General features: G+C 36.4%; 1 protein-coding gene across 1 annotated transcript; it reads left to right on the forward strand.

Moving 5' to 3' along the window:
- Positions 1-12,706: 12,706 nt before the first annotated feature.
- On the forward strand, positions 12,707-16,974 carry LOC149199322 (disease resistance protein Roq1-like). The gene is made up of 4 exons (XM_089402381.1): positions 12,707-13,330; positions 13,491-14,577; positions 14,740-15,099; positions 15,208-16,974. Exons 1-4 carry the CDS (start codon positions 12,774-12,776, stop codon positions 16,969-16,971), a joined length of 3,768 nt encoding a protein of 1,255 aa, XP_089258507.1. The 5' UTR covers positions 12,707-12,773; the 3' UTR covers positions 16,972-16,974.
- The last annotated feature ends 9,544 nt before the right edge of the window (positions 16,975-26,518 follow it).

Consider the following 26,518-nt stretch of genomic DNA (forward strand, 5'->3'; position numbering starts at 1 on the left):
AAATCATTCTGAACCTTGGGTCCGAATTTTAGAGCTTTTCATGCTATGTTTTCAGAGATATGATCTGAGGAAGTTGGCCTTTTTGCAGACTCTTGAATTACATTCCAAACAAGGGACCTGGGGAAAATAGTCATAACTTTTGTTTTGAGCATCAGATTGAAATTTCATAAGAAGTTACAGAAAGAGGACGGACTGTAGTTTCCTGTGTATATCTTTTAGATCCTAAGGTCAAAACAGTGACACGTGGCACTTCATACAAGTTCTCTCTTCTGAAAATGTATATAATCATGTCATCTTGGGAGATTGTGTATAACTCTCTCTTGGAGAATCTAAATTTGATCAAACTGGTGGCATTGGAAAGAGGAGGTAGAGGACTATTGCAGGTCGCAATTTCATAACTTAAAGATCCAAAAGTATAGATTTATAGTCGTTTCAAGATCGAGCTCCTAAAATCAAGAAAAAGCGAGATGAGGAAGTTTGATGGCAAGGATCCGGTAAATTGGATACTACAGATGGAGAAATATTTTGATCTACATGGTGTACCACTATTACAAAAGGTATGTATTGCATCTTCATATTTAGAACAAGATCAATTTTTATGGTATAAAGGGCTTTGTTCTTGTAAACAACTTGTTACGTGGTCAATTTTCACGGAGGAAATTATAGCACATTATGAGAATACAAAGAGAAACACCTTCTTTAGAGAAACACCACAACAATTGGAAGAAAAAATAGAAAAAGGGCTTTGTTACAAAGTGGAAAGAAAAATTATGGCAACAAGGAATTCTACCCCTCACATTTATAAAGATGGAAGTGTTGTTTCTCCTAGCCTTCCACAACCTACAATGGTTACACCACAACAATTGGAAGAAAAAAGAGAAAAAGAGCTTTGTTGATGATGATGATGATGATGATGGTTAACGTCCACTGAGACCAAATTGGTCTATCGGACCTACAATTTTCTTAATTTTTATTTGTCTGGCTCCTCGTCTTTCTTGGCGAGATTGGTGTTGTAGCTTTCTTTCTTTTCTCTACGGTCTTCCAACTTCCTTTGTCTTGCATCTCCTTCATCTCTTCTGGTTCTTGGGACATTGGTGTCTTATCTTCGCGATCTATAGTCGGAGAAGTTTGGTTTAGGAGATCTGCTTTGCTGTTAAATGAAGATTTATTTTCTGCGGTATTCAAATCCTCATAACTGTTGATTTTTTGGGGCGGGCTTTCTCCTTGCTTGCTTTGAGAGTTGTTTCCTTCTTCCTTGATTTCTTGTGACTCAGAGTTTTCTCTAGAATATTCTTCTTTGATGACAATGAGTTACAATTGTGATAGAAAATGCACTAAAAGTCATAAGTGTGCTGAGAAGAAATTATTTTACATAGAGTATGAAGAGGAGGAAGAAAATGATCAAGAAACATCAAAAGAAGAGGATATATGCCAGGACCTAACCCCAGAGAAAGAAGAAATGAATCTGACCATATCTTGTAAAGCATTGGCAAGAATTACCACTCCTCAAACTCTCAAGATAGAAGGACATATCAAGAAGAAAAAGGTTCAAGAAGTGAAAGATCACATCAAGAAAGAAGAAATGAATCCAACCATATCTTGTAATGCATTGGCCGAAATTACCCCTCCTCAAACTATCCAGATAGAAGGAAATATCAAGAAAAAAATGTTCAAGAAGTGAAAGATCACAACGAGCATCAAGAAATGAATCAGACCATATCTTGTAAAGAATTGGAAGATATTACCACTCCTAAAACTATCCAGATAGAAGGAAATATCAAGAAAAAAATGTTCAAGAAGTGAAAGATCACACCGAGCATCAAGAAATGAATCAGACCATATCTTGTAAAGCATTGGAAGAAATTACCACTCCTCAAACTCTCAATAGAAGGACATATCAAGAAGAAAAAGGTTCAAGCAGTGAAAGATCACATTGAGCATCAACAACAAGTTGTCCAACTTTTAAAGGAGAATTCCACTTTGGTTCAAAATAGAATGAAAAAACGGGTAGATCAACATCGTAGTGAAAAATGTTTTGATGTAGGTGATTGGGTATTTTTACTGCTATATCTCAAGCAAGCTATTTATGAGAAGGAAATGTTGGCAATACTACATGCACTTAAGAAATGGAGACCTTACCGAATGGAAAGACACTTCAAGGTAAAAATGGATCATGATAGTCTTAAATACTTTTTAGAACAACTATTATCTTTAGAAGAATAGAAAAAATGGGTCACAAATATGCTGGGTTATGACTTTGACATCATCTATAGAAAAGGGAAGCAAAATTTTGCTGCAGATGCACTCTCAAGAAAGGATGAGGATGTGGAAGCATTGTTGTGTGCTATTTATATTATGCAACGAGATTGGATAAACGAAGCAAGGGATGAATGGAAGAAGGATGAAGAAGTATGGCCACTCATTCAAAAGTTGCAGAAGATCCCAATTCAAACAATATTGCCAAAACTTGAAGAGGAAGGAAAAATAATATTGGAATCTGGAGCAGTCACAGAAACAAGAACCCAACAGCTACAAAATTGATCAATTTCGGAGTATCTCATCAAGTGGAAGAACTTACCCGCTGAAGATTGTACATGGGAGGACAAGAATTTTATACAAAAGCATCAAGAACTACTCAAGCGTTGAGGACAACACTTTTTGAAGGAGAGGGGCATGTTAGGCCCCTATACTACTAGTGTAACCCCTTATTGTTATTAGTACAGCCCCCTTATTATATTGTTGTACCCATGTAGTCCTCATATTGTTACTATTGTGCCCCATAGAAGCTCACTATTATTATTATTGTGCCCTTACATTATTATTGTTATGTCAGCTCTGATTATATGATGACCCCTTAGACTCCTATATATAGAAAGGAGGTCTTTTCATTTGTATCATCTAAGAATTGTTCATTTGTGTAATGTAAAAGAGGTTGCCCCCTTGAAGAGGCTGAATTATAAGGCGTTGATCTACCTTTTCTATCTTTTTGTGAGCTGGTTTCATAACAAATTGTGGCTTCCTGTTGTCTCTTTTTCTAGAATGCCATTAATAATTCACCATGATATTAATTATTGCAGAGTTATGCTTTTATCTTAATGACTTTTTTATGGTAGAACATTTATGTTTTGAGACAGTTAATATTTATAAGTAATTATAGAAAAAACTTAAACTAATTTGCAACTAATATTAACATGAATATAAAATGCATGGTGTGAAATTGAACAGCAAATTCACTTAAGAATTGAAAAAAATTGTTTAATATCTTAAAATGCAGTCACATGGTTGGCTTCCAGCCATTTTTTCTTACAGGTATTGCTTATTGAGATGGATTTTTCCCAATCAAATGAAACAAGTACCAAACTTCATGTAATTTCTTCATCATGCTCTTGAGTCATACTAATTAAAAAGATGGAATTTAATTTAAATTGTAGATTCTTTGGATGAGTTTTTGTATGCAAGTGGACAAAATATTATCGTTGTAACTTTTCAAGAATGGTTAAGGCAATGACTGCTTTGTAGACCTTTTATAGACGTTAGCCTCCAAGACAATTACTACTAGAGATCGATCAATTGTAGCTGTGTTGGTGCTCTTTGTATCATAAGTTGTAATTGAAGTTTTTTATCAATCAGATTGTGGATATCACTAGCCTTGCTAGCAAAGGAAAAGTTTTCATGTTGCGGTTGTGGGTTAACTGTGAATAGACCATGGTTGGGTGGTTTCTGCCTACAATGAATTGATTATTTTCGATAAAAACTTATGAGTATATTCTTTAAAAAAAACAATCATGGTTTTTGATGTATCATAATTGTTTTTGGTTACTTTTTGTATAGCTTATGTATTCTGGAGAAATCATATCAAAATCATGCAAAAGAAATCCTCATTATGGGGATAAAACTTGTTATTCCTTACTAAGTGTGATGAGTTAGTTATATCAAGTTGTTGTCCTTAAATATATGGGTACTACAAAAGAAGTTATTGGAAAAGTAGAGCTATAGATAGGATACCACCAGGTCGAGTTAGGGTTGAAGCTATTTGAATTTTGGAAGTCGAGAACAAGGTTTATATGATACCTTCCTTGTGCCTATTTTGCTAATGGTTAAGTGGATGGCATTTGCAGTTTGATTATGCCCAAGCCTTGGATGACTCAAGTTATGTGAGATGTATTGTAATAAAGCTGCAAAATATTTTAGCATTTTTATTTCTCGTGTGCATTTTTTTCAAAATTAGAAGCCTTTGTTCTGAGAGAGATTGATGGTTTTAGCAATTTATCTAAATTTATTTATCTCAATACCATAGCCAAACTTTCAGGTAAAAGATGCAATAAAAATTCTAAATATAAATTCTCATTAAAATATAATTTTAATGAATCCCATTACAGAACAAGCTATGCAATTGGAAATAAAAGACTCACAATATGCTCCATGTTCTATGGGAGAGAGGCAATATTTCTTGTTGTTTATCATATAAGTGAGGCATTCAAACACGTCATTAACTAAGAAGTGTGGGGCAACTTCAAGAGCATATCTAAATAGCAAAAGAGGATATTACCAAGGTAGTAGGGTTAAACTTCTGAACCAAGGTTTCATACATAACCATGTATTTTCCTAAAAACAAGGACCTCCCTCCAAAACAAAGGATATTACCAAGGTAACATGGTTGAATGTACAAAGATCTCATTCAAAACTTGTGTTTTCCTAAACCCAAAAACCTCTTTCTAGAACACAGGATATTACCAAGGTAACAAAATTAAAGCTTTTTGAATGAAGATTCATTCAGAATCCTTGGTTTTAGGAAAACCAAGGACCTCTTCCAAACACTTAATAGTGGGCATTTTTCAAGAAGGCATGTAAAAGGGTATCATGTAGGACTCTTAGTGAGACTTAATTTTTTTTAACAAAAGAAAGAGTAGTCCAACCAACTTACTCATACTAAGGCACCACCCCCTTGTAACCGGGACTATCTATTAACGTTGGTTCATAAGGATTATGATATATTGAAATACAAACCAAGGGAAATCCTTTCCCACTCCTAATTCTTTATTCTTTAAAATTGAAATATGTGAAATTCCTTATTAGTGGTAGATGTGCCATTAAATTTGCTAATTAGGCCAAAGTTGGTTAAGTTTAACTCACTTATACCATGCTTGGACAATCTAAATTCGTTGTGTGGGTTTTCACTATGGCCTTAATGCCTCGGCTTTATTCGGTTGGAAATACTGAGAGCGGGGGGTGAATCAGTATTTATTATTTTTTGTTCTAGTGATTGCCAAAAGCATATATAGATATGTATATGTATACACAGAACACAGAGATCAATAATCGGAATAAATGCTTTTATTAAAACTCAAGACAATGCAATGAAATAAATACAATATAAGTATAAATCTGTTTGTGAATTAGTTTCCAAGCTCCAACTTGGACTTCAGTGAGGCTCCAACCTCCAGAGCACCAACTCTGTTTTGCAGTGGTTCTGCACTTAAGAGCACCTACCCCCGATGACTTCAATCCTGTTCAATTCTGAGGCTCCAACCTCTTGGGCTCCAACCCAACTTTGGTATACACTGGTATGCTGTTGCACTCTATTCAGCTTCCGCTGCTTCTTCTACCCCTTTTGCCTCTACTACTTCCACTATCTCATACTCAGGGTATTCAATACAACAACCGCACCTCTCGTTCTCTGTTTTTTTTCTTATATACATTCTCATGCCTTTGTCCATTCGTTTCCGCTTGCTCGCTGGCTCTTTGGCTTCCTCCTCGCTCACTTGAGCTTCGACTTCCTCAACACTCGCTTGACCTTCTGGCTTCCCTTCTCCATTCGCTTTAGCTTCCTATGCCACGTCATCCTTTTATCGCAATCGTCGCTTCCGGAGGTTCGCACATAACATAGTCGATTGTCGATGGCCGATTCCCCTGCTGGATGCGATATTATATAAACTGCAGTTGATATTCTCGTCAGGTCCGCAACCTTATCGCAATCGGCGATCATAAGGAAAGGTCCGCTTAACACTGTGTTCCCTCTGCTCTGAATTCCCGATGCGATAATCGCTATCGGCGATCACAATGGTCCACTTGACACTTCATGACTTCCACTCCCGACACGTCGGATGCGATATAACAATAAACAGAAGTTAATATACCTATCGGGTCCGCAACCTTATCACAATCGGGGGTTGCCCTTGGCGGAGGTCCGATGCGATATCGCTATCGGCGATCGCAAGTCGCACAGGGTCAGGTCCGATGCGATATCGCTATCGGCGATCCCAAGTTGCATATAGTCAGGGCCTTACACACTTGTGATACCCGCTCCGAAATGCCGATGCGATAATCACTATCGCAAATCTCAAAGGTTCAGGGCTCGACGACTTGCGATGTAGCAACAGATGCGATAGCTGTTAATGCATATATAGATGGGTTTTGCCTTTGATAGCTCCTGATTGTGTAATCTGCTTCCTCTGATGGCTCTGTTTTGGCTCTGTTTGCTGTGGTGGTAGTTGCACGCATACATGTGATAGTTGTTAAATGCATGCGTATAAGCTCTCTGATCGCTGTTTGTGTCCTCTGTTGCTTCGATGGCTTTCTTCGTCGTCTGTTTGATTTGTCTACACCTCTGTTGCTCCGATGGCTCTGCTTGTAGCTGTTACCTGCATACATATAAGTTCTCTGATGACTTATTTGCATGCCTCCATTGGCTCTGTTAGCTTTTTGTGCCATTTGCTCCTCTGGTGGCTCCTCTTCTTTGGCTCTGTCTCCTTCCTTGAATATTGCCATATTGACATCAATGACAATCTGTGTCCAACACTCTCCCCCGTTGTTATTGATGGCAATATTCTTCTCTCTCCCCCTTTGACATCAATGGCAAAGGAATGCATATGGACTCTCCCTGTCAAACTACTCCCCCTGTCCTGCTACATCTTTATGAATGGACTTGAGTGATGATAAAGAAATAACCCCCATCTTTTGACGCAGATGTTCGAATGCTTCTCGAGGAAGAGGTTTTGTGAAAATATCAGCTATCTGCTCCTTAGTACTGATATATTCCGGGACAATGTTTTGTTCAGCTACTTGCTCACGGAGGAAATGATACTTGAATGGTATATGTTTGGTTCTTGAGTGCATCACTGGATTATTGTTGAGACTGATAGCACTTGTGTTGTCACAATGGATGGTAATTGGTTGATCTGTACATATGTCAAGATCTTTTAGAGCTTCCTTCATCCATAGTATCTGAGTACAACAATCTGCTGCAGCAATATACTCGGCTTCGGCTGTGGATAATGATATGGATGACTGTTTTTTGCTGAGCCAGGATACAAAACAGTGTCCTAGGAAGAATGCATTTCCACTAGTACTTTTCCGATCATCTATACTTCCGGCTCAATCAGCGCCGGTGTATGCGGTTACAGTCAGTGTTGAGTTCTTTGGGTACCAAAGACTGAAATCAAAATTTCCCTTCAGATATCTGAGAATTCTTTTTACAGCTAATAAATGGGATTGTTTGGGAGCAAATTGAAATCTTCCCACCATTCCTACTACTTGCATTATGTCTGGTCATGTAGCTATTAAGTATAGAAGGGCTCCAATCATTGACCTGTAATGAGTTGCATCTACTAGAGGGGAATCATCAACTTTGCTCAATTTGCAGGTTGTGGTCATAGGTGTGCTCACGGGTGCACAGTTCTCCATTCCATATTTTTTGAGCATGTCCTTTAGATATTTGGCTTGAGATATACACAATCCTACTTTGGTTTGACATACTTGAAGTCCAAGGAAGTGGGACAGCTCTCCTATCATTGACATCTCAAACTCTTTTGCCATGCTTTGAGAAAATTCATGGCTCATTTCATCATTATTACTAGCAAAAATCAAATCATCGACATAAACAAGAGCAACTAGTAACTTCTCTTGATCTGTCTTTATGTATAGATTGCTTCCAGCCACTCCCTTTTTGAAACCTTGTTGTTGTAGATAGTTATCCAGTCTTGCATACCAAGCTCTAGGAGCTTGTTTCAACCCATATAAATCCTTTTTCAATTTACAGACTAAGTCCTTTCCTGCTGTTAGATCAAAACCTTCTGGCTGCTCCATGTAGACTTCCTCCTTGAGTTCCCCATTTAGAAATGTTGATTTCACGTCCATTTGATAGATTTTGAATCCTTTTGAGCAAGAAAATGCCAAGAACATCCTGATAGCTTCCATACGGGCCACTGGTGCAAATGTCTCTTCAAAGTCAACTCCTTCAATTTGTGAATAGCCTTTGTAGACAAGTCTTGCCTTGTTTCTGATAACCTGTCCTTCCTCATTCATTTTAGTTTTGAACACCCATCTAGTTCCTATTATGTTTTTGTCTTTTGGACGAGGTACCAGATCCCAAGTCTTGTTCTTATCAATTTGGGACATTTCTTCTTCCATGGCTTTTACCCAATGAGGATCCTTACTTGCTTTTGCAAATGTTTCTGGTTCTGTCATAGATAGGAGGGCAATGACTTTTCTGGATCCTTATCATTTTGTTGAATTGAATTTTCATTTTGAGACTGAAAGTTCTTAGGACCCTTGGTTGGTTTAGGACCATTCTTTTTAAGATGTTGTTTCTTTGGATTCTTTGAACTTGGTTGCTGTTGGGCGGCTAAGGCTTTCTTAAAAGAGTTTCCAAGATTAAGAAGACCAAGACGTAAGAGTTTTTCTTGTTCTCTTATTAAAGAATCACAAAAGACATCAAAATACAGGGACTTCTAGGCTTGTACTTGAAAATAAAGGTTTCTCTAGTAGAATGGAAGGTGGCAACAAACATAGAGTAAGTCAGTTCTAACTTAGTAAGAATGGAATAGATAAGGATGCCATCTTCTTCCTTAACATTAACACCTTCCAAGAGAAGTCTAAGGGTCTTGAACTTGGACAAAAAATCTTCAATGGAAGAAAAATTATTGGGGTCCAACATAAGCAACTCATTTTCGAGTTGATGGGCTCTAATTTCATTTTTAATTCCAAAAACTTTATTGAGTTGTTTCATTGCTTCATCAGGGGTATCAAGTTCTGTGATATGGAATCTAAGGTCTGGAGAAATAAACATCCTTATCAACCCACGTGCTTGATCTTGCTTATTTTTCCATTTGACTGTCTTATCTTCATCTTTAGGTTTAGACTCTTGGCCTGAGGCTATTCTATAAAGACCTTTACTTCTAAGTAAATTCTCCATGTAGGACACCCATTGGAAGTAGTTGGTGTTGTCAAGAATAACTTGGCATGAAATTTCCATTTTAATAGAAACTGAAGCTGTAGATGCTGAAACTAAGTGTTCAAATGGAAAGATCTCAAAAAATTAGGTCGATTAAAAAAACGGCTTTGAAAACAGCTTCCGGATGAAGAAGTTATGGCTTTTTGAAGAAACGTTGTTGAAGATGCCGACGAAGTACGTGAATGTGCGGAAGTGAATGATAATGTTATATTTAAAAAAAATCCCCCCTCTTTCCAAACTTAATCTAATTAGCTCACTTTTTGAAAAAAATTATGCGACCCACTTTTATAAATAAGTGAAAGTCACTTTTACAATGGTACTTTATGAGCTACCCACTAAATTGTGACTTAAATAAAAGATAAAGAGACTTTAAAATTCTAAGTGACTCACTTTTTTATAATGGGTGAGAACACTTTTACATAAAGTAACTTTAAAACATAATTTACATGTGATTTTTGAAAAAGTAACTCAACAAAATGAAAGACTTGAACCCAAGACCCCTATTCTCATAAAGTAACTTTGGACCAAGTGAGCTAGTTTAAAAGGATAATAATTTTTGGAAAATTGGAAGGATTTTTTTTTCTTAGTCACTGAAGCTTTGGAGTGTGTGCTTACCTGAGAAATCCCTTTTTGCCTACAAAACAAAAAGCCACATAACCGAAAACGGACATGCAAAACAAACCAAACGTTACGGCTTGAAGTTAGATTTTGTTGGAAACTAAATATTTTGCTCAATATTTCTGATTTTCCGAGATCATACTAAAGTGCAACAGAAAAGAACATACACATGAGAAAAATATTTCCTTTCTGTTTCTGATTTGCCCAGATCGCACAACACCGCGAGTCAAAGAGCATACGCAGAAATGAAAGGTATAGATTCGGTAATAAAAAAATAGAGAGTTAAATAAAACCGAAATAAATAGAGAGATAAAAAACTAAAACTGCAAATAATTATTGTATACCTTCAGATCTTCAAAATGGCGTAGCTAGGGCTACCCGAAACCTTTTCGCGTGAAACGAAAGGGGTTCCTCACTGGAACAGATGCTCCTAACACAATAGAGCAGTCATCTCGGCCCGAAAGTGGTCAAAAACAATAGATCTAGGAAACGACAGTCGGATGCAGTTGTACGAGCTTTGGATTTGGATCACCAACAGATGCGGCCCTCAAATAGCTCTGATACCATGTAGGAATTTATACTGTAATTTCCTCAGATAGAACACTAAAGGACACCACTCACAAAAATATCACAGATCAATACACTAATATTCTTGACGTGGTTAAAACCCTCAAAGAGGGAAACAGTCCACGGCCTGAGCCAACGCGACCATTTCAGACAATTTATTAATGTAAAAGAAAGAAAATTTACATAAGCTTCTCTCATGAACGACCACCTTACAAATGACCCTCCATGCTTTTTAAATAGATATCATGGACCAATCGGGTGTTAAGCCACACATCAAGTATTGGTAATATCGATGAGAGAATGAACCGTCAGATCACTTCATGTCTAGAACATATCGTGGCCATAGGATTGTAAGTTACAAAAGTACTTAGTAGAGAAACACACTTTACCTAACTCTACACGTTACTTAACTATTTCCTATGTGTCAGAATATCACAAATTTGCATTTAGAGGTGAGGTTGGACCGTAATACTCCTTTGCCAAAAGCATGATAACTGTTACAAAAAACCTCCATGTTGTGTCACATTATCAAAAGTGGCAGAGACACCATTCTATAACATTGATGAACAAACCTACTACACTATTATAAAGTGGAAAAAGTAAACACTTGATGCATAGACATGGACAATTCATACTTGGAATGTAATGTGGTGATAAGATAACACAACTCGAACATTTGTTGTGGTAGAATAGCAATTGGGAGTTCATAGTATAATACTTGTTATGGGGAAGTGAAGCTTCAGAGTCATGTGAACATCTTGTTAAAAAAGGAAATAGAAAGGATTAGTGTGAATTGTAAGTATGCCTCTGATTTTTGTGCTTTGTTTTATTTATATATATTTGTTTTTTTATGGGTTTCGAGTTGAATTAGCTAAATTCGTATGGAAAATAAATTGAAATTATATAAATAGAATATAGAATTTTAAAATTTACCATTTCTTTAGCAAGATAGTCTTTAACCTTTTTATTTTCTAAGGCAAAAAACAATAAAAATAGAAAATCATAGGAATTTAATGTTTAATTGATATTTTTATATAATTTGAGGACTCATAGTTAGAAATTCATGAGATATATCCATTCTTGTTATTGATGGGCTAAGTAATGGCATGTATGTTACAAGGTATGAAGCACATAAATTTTTCTAAAAGAGAAGAATAAAATGACATTTACTTGTCTATGGGGAGATTTGCATATCATGCATTACCATTTAGATTATGTAATGCTCCAACCACATTCTAAAGAGATATAAATGGAATATTTTATGATCTTTTTCATGATTGGGTGGACTTTTTTCATGATTGAGTGGACATTTATATGGAAGATTTCATAAATTATGGTGATGAGTTTAATGAAGCACTTTCCAATTCGGAAAAAATCATAATATGATGTAAATAAAATAATAACCATAATAGTATGATGGATCATAACACTTGATTCCATTAGCAAGTGCTCATGTGAGTAACAAGAAAATAATTCACACATGTCAAATTTTCATGACGCATTATTAGTTTGTGTTTGACCAAAATTTTATGATTTTATGAATAATTTAATATTAAGAATTCAATTTTTATTATTATTGAAATTTATTTATTTGTAAAATGATTGATTGAAGTTTTATTATTTTGATTAGTTACTAATTTTTTATGTTAATTTTTTTTCTTTTTCATTTAATATTTTTTAATAATTTATAATTTTTATATTAAAAACATATTTTAATAAATTTATTTATAAACCATTATATATATTAATAAAAATAAAATACACACAGCGCATATATATACCTCTTTTGCACACGTCAAGTTCATAATATAGACCTCTGGAAATGTGAAAGGTCGGGGTAGCATCTTCCCTCTTGAATGGAGGATACGTGTCAAAGTTTAATTACATGCAAGAAAGTTAAGTGAAATTCACGGAATAAACCATGAAAGTCGAACCATTGTGCACCCACACGCAAAGAGAGTAGACCAAAAGTTAATTCTCGGAAAAACACTGGAAAGTGAAACCATTGTGGACCCCACGGAAAGAGAGTACACTGAAGTTTATTTCCGATGTATCCGGTGGTGGTGCAGTGTATAACGACGATCTATATATCTGCCCACTCCCAACCTCTCAACAGCATTTTCTCGTAGACTCCTAAATTCATTTCCACCCTCGCATTTCGACTCTCACTAGCATTTTCTGGTAGACTCCTAAATTCATTTCCACCCTCGCATTTCGACTCTCACTTGCTTCGGCCTTTCAGAGTTTCCCACTTTTTATTTCTATTTCTTTAACCGTTTGGCATTCGCATACCCAACGCCTCCAAAACCATTCTGAAATTCAAATCGAAGGTCAGCGTTATTCTTCTGCAACTACCATGGACGCTTCTGGCGCCTCCTCCTCTTCCACTGCTGCTCATCCCATCAATAATAGCGGCGTCGATTACAGGTGCGGTGTGTTTATCAACCACCGCGGCCCGGACACCAAGAAGACCTTCGCTAGTTACCTCTACCGTCGTCTTCTTATACATGGATTGAGGCCCTTTTTAGACCAGGAAGAATTGGAAGTGGGATCCAATTTTCCTACTCAAATAGTCGACACTATTCGAAGTGCCTCGGTCCATGTGGCCATATTCTCTACATCTTATGCAGATTCACCATGGTGTCTGCGTGAACTCGTCCTCATGTTGGAGTCCAAGGCTCCTATTGTTCCTATATTCTACCATGTCGACCCTGCTGCCCTCAGGTGGACAGATCAGCCAACAAAAGGAGTGTATGCTGTGGCCCTCAACCAGCTCCAAATGAAGACAACGGTAGATCCTCAAACGCATGAGAAGAAGCAACGTTATGACTCTGTCACTCTTCAAAAATGGAGAAATGCTCTTTCTACTGTTGCAGACATAAGTGGCTTTGATTTGTTGGGCAAGTTTAACGGGTAACACCTCCAACTCCCTCTCTATGGATACAATATATAACATGTGTATGATGATTTGCCTGTGGTTTCAGTTGTAAGTATATATAGCATGCACATGCATATGATGTTTCGGCTATGGTTTCAATTGCTTATTTATTTGGTTTTCTCCTTGACTTACCAGCGACGAGGGTCTGTTGCTAGATGAGGTCGTCAAACGTGTGGTGGAATTAATGGCTGTAAAGTTGTATGTGGCCAAGAATCCTACCGGTTTAGATGACAAAATTGCGGATTTTGAAGCTACAGTATTAGCACAGCAACACACAGGAGAAGTTCAGGTTGTGGGCATAGTTGGCTTAGGCGGAGTCGGGAAGACGACTTTGGCAAAACAGATTTTCAATAGAAAGCATTCAGAGTACAGCCATTCCTACTTTTTATCAGATGTAAGAGAAAATGCAAGAATCTCATTACATTCATTGCAGAGTAAACTTATGAAGGGTTTGTTTCATTTGGATAGGCAAATAGACAACATTCATCAAGGTACAGAGGTGCTTAGACAGTGTTTCTCATCTTGTAAAATATTCTTAATTTTAGATGACATAGATCATGTGAATCAGGTAGATGTGCTTTTACCAGATAGAAGTTTCTTACATAAGGATAGCTTAATTTTTATTACATCCCGGGATGAAGGTGTCCTAGCAAGGTCAGGGGTGAAAGGGTCATCCATGTATAGGTTAACGGGCCTTCCTTACCACCATTCGAAACAGCTCTTTTGCTTATATGCCTTCTGTCAGCCCTGTCCACACCCTGGATTTGAGGATCTGGTAAATAAGTTTCTAATGGCATGTGATGGATTGCCCCTCTCGTTAATAGTATTTGGAGCACTTCTCTTTGGATATAATGACAAATGTGATTGGGAGGCCATACTTCACCAATTAGAACTTCCAAAAGATATAAAGAATATATTAAAAGTTAGTTATGATTCTCTTGGCAAGGAGGAACAACAGATATTTTTAGATATAGCCTGTTTTTTTATAGGAGAAAACAAGAATAGTGCAGTAACAGTATGGGAAGGATCAGGCTGGAAAGGTTCGTTGGGGTTTAAAAATTTGCAGCTCAAGTGCTTGGTAAAAGTGGACAGTAGAGATGTTATACATATGCATGATCACCTGCGTGATTTGGGAAGAGAAATTGCGGAAAATGAATTACCGCGCCGTCTTTGTCGTCGCACTGCCGGGAACATTAACGATTGGCTGCTCCAGCAAGCATCTGTAAGTCCTCAGTCATTCAAATTTTTAAAATAGCTATATATATTTTTCCATAGAAATCTGTATAAAGTTTTCAACTTCTCCATTGTTTTACATCTTCGAAATAATTAAATTTAACCATAGCAAGCTGTGTACGGTTTCTTAATTTCCCATCCCAATGAACAGGTTTTAGCCGAAGCACGAGGAATTAGGCTGCTTCCTGGAGGACATAGTACCAAACAAGTTGGGACAAGCTCACAAATGTTGTCATGGTACCAAAGGAATCGCCAAATGTTGAGGAACCGCGTGATGAAGCCTCGCAGTAGCCATCGTTTTCTTGGTTTTGAAGTCATGAATTTGCAACTTGTTGAGACTGAAGGGGATCTGCTGGATGATATTTTGCGTTTGCCCTCGCCAAATCTCATATGGCTTTCTTGGCGTGATTGTCCCTACACTTACCTACCTTCCTGGATTTCAATTAAGAACTTGAGGGTTTTGAAAGTGGATGGGAGACAACTGGAAACATTGTGGAACGGTAAATCGCAGGTAAATCTAAACGTTTTGATTTCATATTGCATCACAGGATCTCCAATGATTACTGACAGTTTTCTTACTTATATCTCTTTCTTACACTCGAAAAGCTTGATCTTCCAGGTACCTTTGCAGTTGGAGGAATTAGAGATTATTAACGCGACCCGTCTCTCGAGCATTCCAAAGTCCATAGGGCACGTGAAGCACCTGCAGAGGATCGTCATTGAGTCTTCCTTTCTTGCTAAATTGCCGGAAGAAATCGGTGATCTGAACTCATTGAGGGCGTTGGTGTTGCATGCTGGTTCATTGAAGTCGTTACCAAACTCCCTTACTAGTTTGACGAACCTCCACCACATGGACCTGCGATGCAAGAAATTGGAGAGGCTGCCAGATTCCTTCGGCAGCTTGACGAACCTCCACAGCTTGAACCTGGATAAGTGCAAGAAATTGGAGAGGCTGCCAGATTCCTTCGGTAGCTTGAGGAACCTCCACAGCATGCAACTGTCTTACTGCGGTATATTGGAGAGGCTGCCAGATTCCTTCGGCAGCTTGACGAACCTCCACAGCATGTACCTGTCTCACTGCGAGAAATTGGAGAGGCTGCCAGATTCCTTCGGCAGCTTGACGAACCTCCACGACATAAACCTGTCTGGTTGCGAGAAATTGGAGAGGCTGCCAGATTCCTTCGGCAGCTTGACGAACCTCCACGACATAAACCTGTCTGGGTGCGAGAAATTGGAGAGGCTGCCAGATTCGTTCGGCAGCTTGGCGAACCTCCACGACATAAACCTGTCTGGGTGCGAGAAATTGGAGAGGCTGCCAGATTCCTTCGGCAGCTTGGCGAACCTCCACAGCATGACCGTATGGAGATGCGAGAAATTGGAGAGGCTGCCAGATTCCTTCGGCAGCTTGACGAACCTCCACAGGATGGACCTGTCTCAGTGCAAGAAATTGGAGAGGCTGCCAGATTCTTTCGGGAGTTTACCTAGCCTTGTATATTTTGATGCTTCCTCTTGTGCTAATTTAACAATCTCAAGCGAAACATTTGGAAATATAAGAACCCTCCAGCATATAGATTTTGAACGCTGTGGAAAGGTTGAAGTATGGCCCTGGCAACTAGCCCATCAAAGGTCCCTGAAAACACTGAAGTTGACGGGCACAAATTTGAAGAAAGAATTGGCAAGTGTGATTGAACTCCTCAGTGATTTAGAAGTTCTGTGGATAGCAAACCCTTTGCTGGACACAGTGATGTCTTCGCTGGGGGACTTACTGAAGTTGAAGGATTTGTATCTCGAGTATCGGCGGGAAGTGAAGTGTTTGCCGGCATCGCTTGAACGGCCGAGTCAGTTGAGATGGTTGAAAGTGGCTGCTTGTCCCATAATCCACACATCAGAGGTATTATCTGATGAAGTTGTATACCCCAACCTTTCAGATTTCATATTAGAGGAGTGTATTAATGTGGTGGAGATTGGAACATTACCAAAGGCACTCATATCTGTGACATTGGATAGGTGCTACAATCTGAGAAGTATACAAGGCCTTTGTGGTCTTCCAATGCTTCGATACCTAAATATTGAAAAGTGTAACGAACTTCCGGAGCTGCCGAGTGTTAAAACATTGGTGTCCTTGCTACAGTTGCATGTAGCAGATTGTGAGAAGTTGAATAGCATACGGGATTTGGCGCACCAAACAGAGCTTTATTGGCTACATGTTCGGGGGTGCCCTGAGTTGGAGAAGCTGGAGGGAGTTGAATATTGTACATCGTTATGGGATTTTTTGGTCGAGGGGTGTCCTAAATTGCGGTTGGGTGAGAGAGTAGTAGAGAGGCTGCGCCAGAAATGTGTATGGGGATTTCACTTGGAGGAACCAAATCGAAATCAAAATTGAATTTTTCAGGTTTGTAATATAAATATAAATGGTATTTTAACCGGGAAAGAATCGGAGTCCATTTTAGTACAAAATTATTTTATAGTGAGGATGCTTTTGTATATTTTTTAATATTTATATTTAAAAATATTTTAATAATTATATTTTCATGAAGTATATGAATAAGAATTAGTTATAAGCTTTTTTTAATTTTAAATATTAGAATTATAACATTAATGCGTTCGATAAACACTTTTCCCAATTAAAATAACTTCTTTAATAAAATTAATTGAATTAATTAAAGTAATATTTTTTGAATTAAATTAATCTATTTTATTTTTTATAAATTTGTTTTTAAATATTTGTAAAATTTAAACTTTAAATATTAAATTAATATAATTTAAATGAAAATAATAATAATAATAAATATTATTGAAAATATAAATATATGTTTAGTTTTATGTTTTTTAAAATTTAAAATTGAACAAAGGCTCACAAATATTAATAAAAATATTTATAAAAGATACAATTAATAAATATAAATACACGTAAAGTTTTAAGATATATTTTTTTCTAATTGTTTTTAGTGAGATTTTTTGGAAGCTTTTCTAGTGGATTTTTTGGTCTAATTTCTCTAAAATCTGGAACGAATTTATTGAAATCACAAGCTTGATGGATAACCTCTGCACAATTGAATTGTCCTAGGGGTTTTTCACGGTGTTGAATCCATATATACCGTCAAAAAACTAGTTTAAATAACACAAATCAAGATTTCACCTCAAATTCTTTTGCCAGATTCGAGTACATGGAAGTCCAAAAAATTGCACTACATACAACTCCTATTTTTTTCTAAACTATTTTTTCATTTACATTATATTTCATAAAAAAGTTATAAATATTTATAGAAGAGCCTTAACAAAAAAATGAAACACGTCCTACAATTGGCATAGACATTGTGTAACAAAAATGTGTTATGAATTTACATAATTACTAACATAATTATATTGAGTATTGACATATTAACTAAAGATTATATTAATGGCAAGAAGGGAAATTTATGACTAAAATATCTTCAAGGGGTTGGTCCATTGATTGGATGATCATGTGTTTTTCTTTTGGCAATGAGATTGGCAGTTTGGCGACACCATCAATGAGAATTGGGTTCAGTACCAATAAAACCCTTAACACCCTCTTTGTTTCTTGGAACCTCCTCATTGGGTTCCCTTGAGTACTAATAGAACCCTTAAAGCCCTTCTTGTTTCTTGGAACCTCATCTCTAAGTTATCTTGAGTACTAATATAACTCTTAAATCCCTCCTTGTTTCTTGGAACCTCCTCATCTTCGAAAATTTGGGAGACCTCAATTCTAATTCCAAATACAACTTGACAAACAACTTCAAATTCCCCCTGTAGCACCGCAATTTTGTGTATGATGTCTTTTTCTAGAATATTGTGTTCATTCAACACTTGAGTTAGCATTGCTTGTACCATCTAGTAAACATCAATAATCTAGCATAGCTTTGTTTCTAGAGTCTTCAAAAAAGAAGGGTCTTGAACCCACCCTTCTATTCCTTTTGAATATATTCTCCAATAATCTCATGTTTTCCCTCTACTCTGCCATCTAATTCTACATATGGATCTTTTGTGAACTCAAGGACTTTGGAGTAGAATAACTCTTTTGTTGCTAAGACTTCCCTTCTAACTTAGGATGTATAATTGGAATGCCCCTAACCATATTATTTCTCAAGGGAGGTCATGAGTCTCCTTCTTTGGCCTCCTTTGCATATGTAATTTCACTACTTCACTATGCCTAGGTGCATACACTAGTGTCAAAAGAATTTGGCTCAAAAGACCAAGCTAAAGCGGGTTATCCTTGTAATGACCCTATAATATCAACAATTTTTTTTTTAATAACAAATAATCTTCCATTGGATGGTAGTTAAATATTGCACTACATTAATATCTCCTTATATTATAGATAACCATGATAAAAGATTAGTTATCATCACAACTTTATTCTTTGGCATTTTCTTCAGCGTTAATGGGTGCATTGTAATAGGTTGAAAATTGGTGCTTTAACCAAATGTTTACATTGATTCTAAAAACTTATTGAACTAAATTTTGTTCCTATCATAAAGGTTATCTTTCTCCACTTCATCTTGACATGGGTCTCACTTCAACCCTTTTCACATATAGTATACATATCTAATTATATATTAAATACCCATTTTCTCTTCTTATGTAAAGAGTCACATTACATTAGATTCCTTATACTTTTAATTAATAAAAAGTTATCATTTTTACAAAGTTTGCATTATAATTATTTGTGTATTGACATTGTATTACTCTTTCAGAGTATATTTTGTTTACCTAAAATATTGGACCCTAGTTCAATGTGTGTGTGTGTATAAGGCAAATGCTTCACAATGTGTTCATCAAACTTCATTAGCATGACATTTGTAACTCTATCATACTTTGTCACCACCATCATCATACTTCTACATTTTGTTTAAGTTACCTGATTTAAAACTCATATGATTAAAAACTTTTGTTTTTCCTTTTAATATGGGATTATGTAATGTTGTTTTTGGATTTTTCGATCACGTAGTGGGTGTTTGTTTTGTGTTGCCACGTACCCCTTTTCTGTAATCAACGTCATCAATGGTGTATTTTCAACGTTGTCAGGTCAATGATTCAACTTTTATCTAGGGTTATCAAGATGTTTATTGACTTTTTAGACTTGTTCTTTCTGCCAATTCATTCTACCCTATGAGTTTAGCTTAGTCATGTCATCCTTTGTGGCTAGATTTTTGCTGGGGTTTCAATTAGGCTTGAGCATTACAAGTGGGAATTGATTTATTCACTTGGACAAATGGCCTCCATGTATTCTCAAAGTGGTAGTTGACTTTTCTACTTGTTAGTTGGAAGAATCGTTTGACTGTTAGACTTTGAGATTGAATACCAGAGGTAATTTATACTTTAAAAGGGTTCATGCTCGACTATTCTTTCAGTTCTCCTTTCATTTGTAGTTAGTTAGCATACTGATGTTGTAAAATTTCTTTTACAGGGTTGAAAAATGGATTTTCTAGGTTTATTTAGAAGAGCTAGACTGTTGCTACCAACAATGTCGCAACAAATCGATATGCACTATAATCATCCAATTCTTCTAGTATTACACTACTTATTTTGAGTTATAATGATATTCTAGTATGGTTATTTCTCACTTGGAGGACACTCGTCTCTTCCACACGCTAGAGAATTATATTGTCTTATAGTGTCATGTAGCAAATATGTAAGTTTTCTATATTTGTTGAATTACTTCAAGTATCTCTCTAATGGTAAGTAATTTTGTACACCTGGGTTAATTTCTATTCATATTCATGTTGAGAGGTTAAGACGCTATAAACTTCGTCGCTAAACCGTATATGGTTACAGAGATAATTTATTGTGTATCAAACCCTAGGGTTATAGTACAATTTCAAGCCATTGTTAAAATAAAATTTTGTTCTTTATGAGGGTTACTGTCATTTAAAGACAAATTGTTCTCTTATTGTATTTTAAGGGTTTAGCAAAAAATTTTATTTCTGTGTTTACAACTTGGGTGGTTTATTAAACAAACCTTTTTTTCTTTAATACCCTAGAAGGTTATTTTCAAGAGGGTTTTCTGAAAATTATTCGAGAGGATTTCCCACTCTCGTCTGTTTGGAATTCTTATGCAGTAGAGGGTGTTTTAATGATTTGTTTAAGATAACCTTCTGTTTTTTATTTCTTAGATTGTTATCAAAACTAACAGATTATTACTGGTTATAACTTTAGTATGTTAGGCTTCTGTAACAGATGAGGTCCCGAGGCAATTCCAAGAGTATGTAAGGTATACCCTTTATGAAGCAATTTCAACATTTTGAATATATATATTTATATATGTTTTGTTTATAATAGCCTACTTAGAATCATAATAACCAAAAACGCCTATGTACTTGTATCAAGTATATCTCAATCTCATATTTTTTGGTCGTGGATATTGTTTGGTTACTTTGGAGTTCATCGTCCTTAACTCACAACACAACTATGTTTCTAGGTTAGATTATTACTCAATGTTTTCCTACGAGTTCCTGAGCAAAGCATTTGTGTTACAACTGAGACAATGTCTATTGTCTCAATAATCTTCTTTTAGTTTTTCTTTTTATTTCTCTATCCCATGTCAAGTATTAGGGAGAATGCGGTTCCCTTAGGAAATGTACCTTTGTTATATTATAGGAAATATTGCCTGGCCAGATTATCAGTACAATTTGTATATGATTCATAATTTTCTTTATATTTATATATATTCTTCTTACTAGAGTGTCTTGTATTTGGACTTGTATATAACTTCAAATAAGCTTTTATATGTTATGTAGAAATTCTACAATGAGATATACTTATGTTTTATAATTTTAAGTCCATCTACTAAGTATGTATAACTTGTTTTCATATGTTTTCATTTAATGTATTTTTTTCTATCAACTATATGGTTGGTTTCCTATCTCATATAATAATTTCAAAAAAGAAAACAATTTACTCTGATTTAAATTCTATGCTACCATAACCGTGTTCCCACGGTCCTAATGCTATAATGTAGTTAGAATTATAAATAAGTGCATAATTGTGTTTACAGCCTGTTCATTTAACTGTAAAACAAAGTTTCTTTTCAATTGTGTACCAATTATGGAATTAAAAACTCATTTATATATTCTTAGGATACTATATATTTAATTATACATATACAATCTCTTCCTATACTGCAACATACCGACTATATTCTTAGATCTCAGTTGCTGGCCAGAACAAGGAATTCTGGTCCTTGGAAGTTGGCACATAAGCATATGAGAGTGACTATAGACCCTTGGACATTGGCACAGAGGCTTATGGGAGCGACTATGGCTTCAGAGACATATCTGGATGTATTAGTCCCCGATCGCACGCATAGAGTGGTCCTGAGAGCGACCGGGACATCTTGGTCGCTCACACAACAATAGTAAGGGAGCGAATCTAGGTCTTAAATGTATTACACCACAATCGCACGTATAAAGACTTCCTAAGAGTGACCGTGAAATTATAGTCGCCCGCATATAGTGACCAAGACAGCAACCAGGGAGTTTCAGTCGCACACAGACAGTTTTGATGAGAGTGACCCGAGTTCAGATCTAGGGTTTGACATATTGATTTTAGTTGACTTCAGTGATATGGTAAATATGGGTTTCTTTCTACTATTATACAAATTTGTGGATATGTAGATATGATTTGTTAGTTTCTGTTGCAAACATATGTATTGGGCTCATTGACAGTAACAACTATGCTAAACAATGTTCGTCACAGTGACAACAGTAGATAGTATTTGGCATCAGTTTGTGACAGTACATTACAACCATTAGTATGAGGTTTATGATTCCTAGCATGATTAGATATGTTTCATAGATATCATTATTGTTTTGCTTCATATATAAAGTTAAGGATTATTGTACTCTCTTTTGCTGCATCATTTGATGACAATCTAAGAAGAAGAAGATTTGCAAAGGTTTTCCCCATAGTGGGTTTTTCCCTGGTCTCAGACCAATCTTGGTGTCTCTATTTGTGTGCATGCTTTATTCTATTGTTCCTTTTATGTTATGCTTCATTGATGATGATGGTGATGTTGTTCCTTTCTATGTAATTGCATATGATGATGTATAATGGTGTAGATCTTAATAATGTAATGATGATATGTGGTGAACTTAAAGTATTAAGGGTGAAATGCAATTATCAAAGTAAATAAAAATGTCTCCCTAAGAAAATTTAACAACTATAAATGGAAATTTTTAACTCAACTCATTGTTGTATTTACAATGAATAACCTGCTCAAAAGAAAAACCATCATGACAAACATGACAACATGAAAACCATACCGTTTATTAGAGCTTTATAACATAGCTCATTACGGTATTTACAATATCAACAATACATAAATATGTACATATACCAAAAAGAATCATTTGCCTCCTTTGTCAAACAATGAAGGATACATATCCCACATCTGATTGACCATCTCCCATGGAGCCTCATCGGGTCCAAAGTGCTTCCATTGCACTTTAACTTGCTAGATTGCTCTATTTAGGAGCATGAGTCGTTTCCGCTACAATATGCACTGAGATCCCGGTTGGGGTTCTCCTTCTGGATCTACCGAGGTGCCAACTTGGTACATGATCCAATCCTCGAGGATATCTTCTTGCAATTGATCCACAAATAAACATGCTACTCAACCTGAAACTCTTTAAATGCCCTATGCTGGTCTACATAACTCTTATGTATATCATGTGTTGCCTCTAGATTCTTCTTTATAACCTACATTTCCTGTTACATTTTTTCTAGCATGTTTGGACCTATCAACACCCTATTCACTCGATCACTCCAATTGATGGGGGTATTACAAATCTGACCATAGAGCGCCTCAAACAGGCTCATCCTTAGTGACTCCTGATACATATTGTTGTAAGAAAATTAAACTAGTGGAATCGACTCCTCCCACTTCTATTGTTGATGCATGACATACATCCTCAGCATATCCTCTAGGATCATGTTGACCCTCTTTATCTATCTATTTGTCTGTGGATGATAAGTTGTACTTAAGGCCAAATTTGTACCCAAACCTGCAAAAAAATCCTTCCAAAACCTAGAAGTGAACTTAACATCTTTATCTAACACAATCTTCTTCAAAACATTGTGCAACCTCACTATCTCCCTGATTAAGACTTGTGCTACCTCACTAGCTGAATAAGTAGTCATCGCTGGAATGAAGTGAGCTACCTTACTAAACCCATCAATCACAACCATGATGGAATCATGTTGCTTCAATGTCCTCAGTAAACCTGTAATTAAATCTACTAAAATGACCTCCCATTTCCATTCTAGAATGAGAATAGACTGTAACAAACTAGCTTGGTGCTTACACTTAGCTTTCACCTGCTGACAATCCAAGCATTGAGCAACAAAATATACCATTTCCTTCTTCATATTAAGCCAATAGTAGTGTATAAATTCCTTGTAGATTCAAACTGCAAATTGTAATATGTTAAAACAATTGACTTGAATCTACTCTACTCATCAGCAGAAACAATAATTGATTGATGAAATCATGTAGCAGAAAAAGGAAGAATTCAATCACACATAACAGAATAATTTTCTGGGGAAATCCACATCTAAAAACCCCTGCTATCTATATATTGCATTAATCATACAAATTTAGAAGATTACAAAGCTTTTCTCAAGCTCGAGCAAACTCTACACTATCACAATATATATCACTACTTCACAAACAAGCTCCAACCAATACTTAGCAAAATCTGTTTCCTGTCAAGCTCTTATTTCATTGCGTAGTTTCCTAGGGAATTAGCCAATATTTAATTGGGAAATTCCTCATCCATAACTGTGCAATTCATCAATAGGCCTTCCTCTGATTGCATACACCATTGGTTTAATTTAGATGATTTTACAATTGGTAGTACACTGTCCTTGAACTCCCATCTCAACTCAGTCTTTCTCTGATCTGACATGCATGATTTAATTATGAGTGAATCTTCAGTTTACTGGTTGAGCAGTGTTGGTTACACCCCATTATTTCAGGTTACACCCCACAAGTGGATCTCCCACTAATTCCTCCATCGATTGAAACTAGTTTAACTGAATCTAACTCAGTTAAACTGAATTAAATAATTACAACTCAAAAGAACTCAACCTAGGCCCCTAAAATTTAGGAACCACTCTACATGACTCTAGATAGACTCCGAACTCGAATTAACTAAGCCAACTAAGTAAAATTAGCTTAATTAACTATTACAAGTTTCTATAACAATTAGAATTACAATTTAATTCCTAATTTAATTCAAGGACAAAATTAAATTAGGATTTTCTTGTTGCATTTTTCAACACTCCCTCTCAACAAAAAAGGGATCATCTGCTACCCCAATCCTACCTCTGTGAAACTTGAATTTGCATTTTGACAATGACTTTGTCAAAATATCTACATCCTGCTCCTTTGTTGAAATGAGTGTAATTGATCTCTGCTTCTTGATGTACCAAGAAATTGTTGCTGACCCAATAACAAAGATCCCCCTGATGTTCTCTTTTTGTCGGATGGAATCCTTGTCCAATCTACATCTGTGAAGCCTTGAAGCTTCACTCCCTTTGTACCAAAGACCAAAATGAATGGTGCCTCTGAGGTATCTTAACACATGTCTAGCTTCCTTCCAATAAAGTTTGGTTGGCTTAACAATGCCTTGACTAAGCTGGTTAACTGCAAAACACATGTATGGTCGTGTGTTCACCAAATACATAAGTGAACCCACAAGATGTCTATAAATAGTAGCCTCTGCTACTTCACCTGAAGTAGCATCTTCTTTCCTCCAACTACTTGCTAGAGAAGTCTCCATGGGTTTGCTACTCTCCGTTTGGAACTTCTTCAGTATCTTGTTGGCATACTTTCCCTGAGAGACAAACAATCCTCGTCTCCTTTCCATACTTCCATACCAAGAAAGTAATGCATGAGCCCCAGGTCCTTCATCTCGAATTCTCTTGTAAGATCCTCTTTGCAAGATTTTATCATTTTCTCATCACTTGTCAAAATGAAATCATCGACATATAATACTATAATAAAACATTTACCTTCAACTACAATATGGTAAAGGTTTGCATTTTCTTCACTTTTGGTGAAGCCCAACCTAGTGAAATAACTATTAATTATGGTGTAACAAGCACGTGGTGCTTTTTTTTCCATACAACACTTGCTTGAGTCTGCACAAATGTGTCTCTCTTTTAAAGGTCTCAAATGCTTTCGGCTACTCAATATACACCTCTTCCTCAATCATATAGTTGACGAATGTTGTCTTCACATCCATATGATGTATCTTCCATCCCATCTGTGTTGAGAGTCCTAGAATAGATCTGATTGATGAGTACCTTTCTACTGGGGTAAAGGTCCCATTGTAATCAATTCCCTCCACCCAAGAGAACCCTCTGGACACAAATCTAGCCTTGTGTTTCTCCACACTCCCATATGTTGCTTTCATTACCTTGTAAATCCATCTAGAACTCACCACTGACTTGTCTACTGGTCCTGGGTCCACTTCCCAAACAATGTTAGTGATAATGGAGTCATACTCCTTAACCATGGCATCAACCCATACTGGTTGTTGCACTTCTTTCTTGAATGAGGATGGCTCAGCCTCTACACTCTCACTCATTAGATCCATGTAGCCAATGTACCGATCTAGTGACATCCTCTTCTTGCATTGTGATCTGGGTGCTCCCATATTCTCTCTAGCATTGTGCATCAATCTATAATCCTCTCTGGTGCACTTCCTTCCATCTCTCAAAGTCTTTGCATGAGTGGATGCTTCCACTCTCTGCTCCTCTGCATGTGAATGATCCACATCATCTTGAGGTTCCTCCTTTAGAGCTAAAATCTACTCATATGTATGTAACTAAATCTCCCTCTCAAGGGAACATCTCATGGCCTTCTCTTCATCAAATTTCACATCTCTTCACCCGATAGTTGTGAG

The sequence above is a fragment of the Pinus tabuliformis genome, chromosome 2_1, assembly GCF_031772625.1.
Source record: "Pinus tabuliformis cultivar Carrire ecotype Pingquan chromosome 2_1, CPIR1, whole genome shotgun sequence".
NCBI lineage: Eukaryota > Viridiplantae > Streptophyta > Pinopsida > Pinales > Pinaceae > Pinus > Pinus tabuliformis.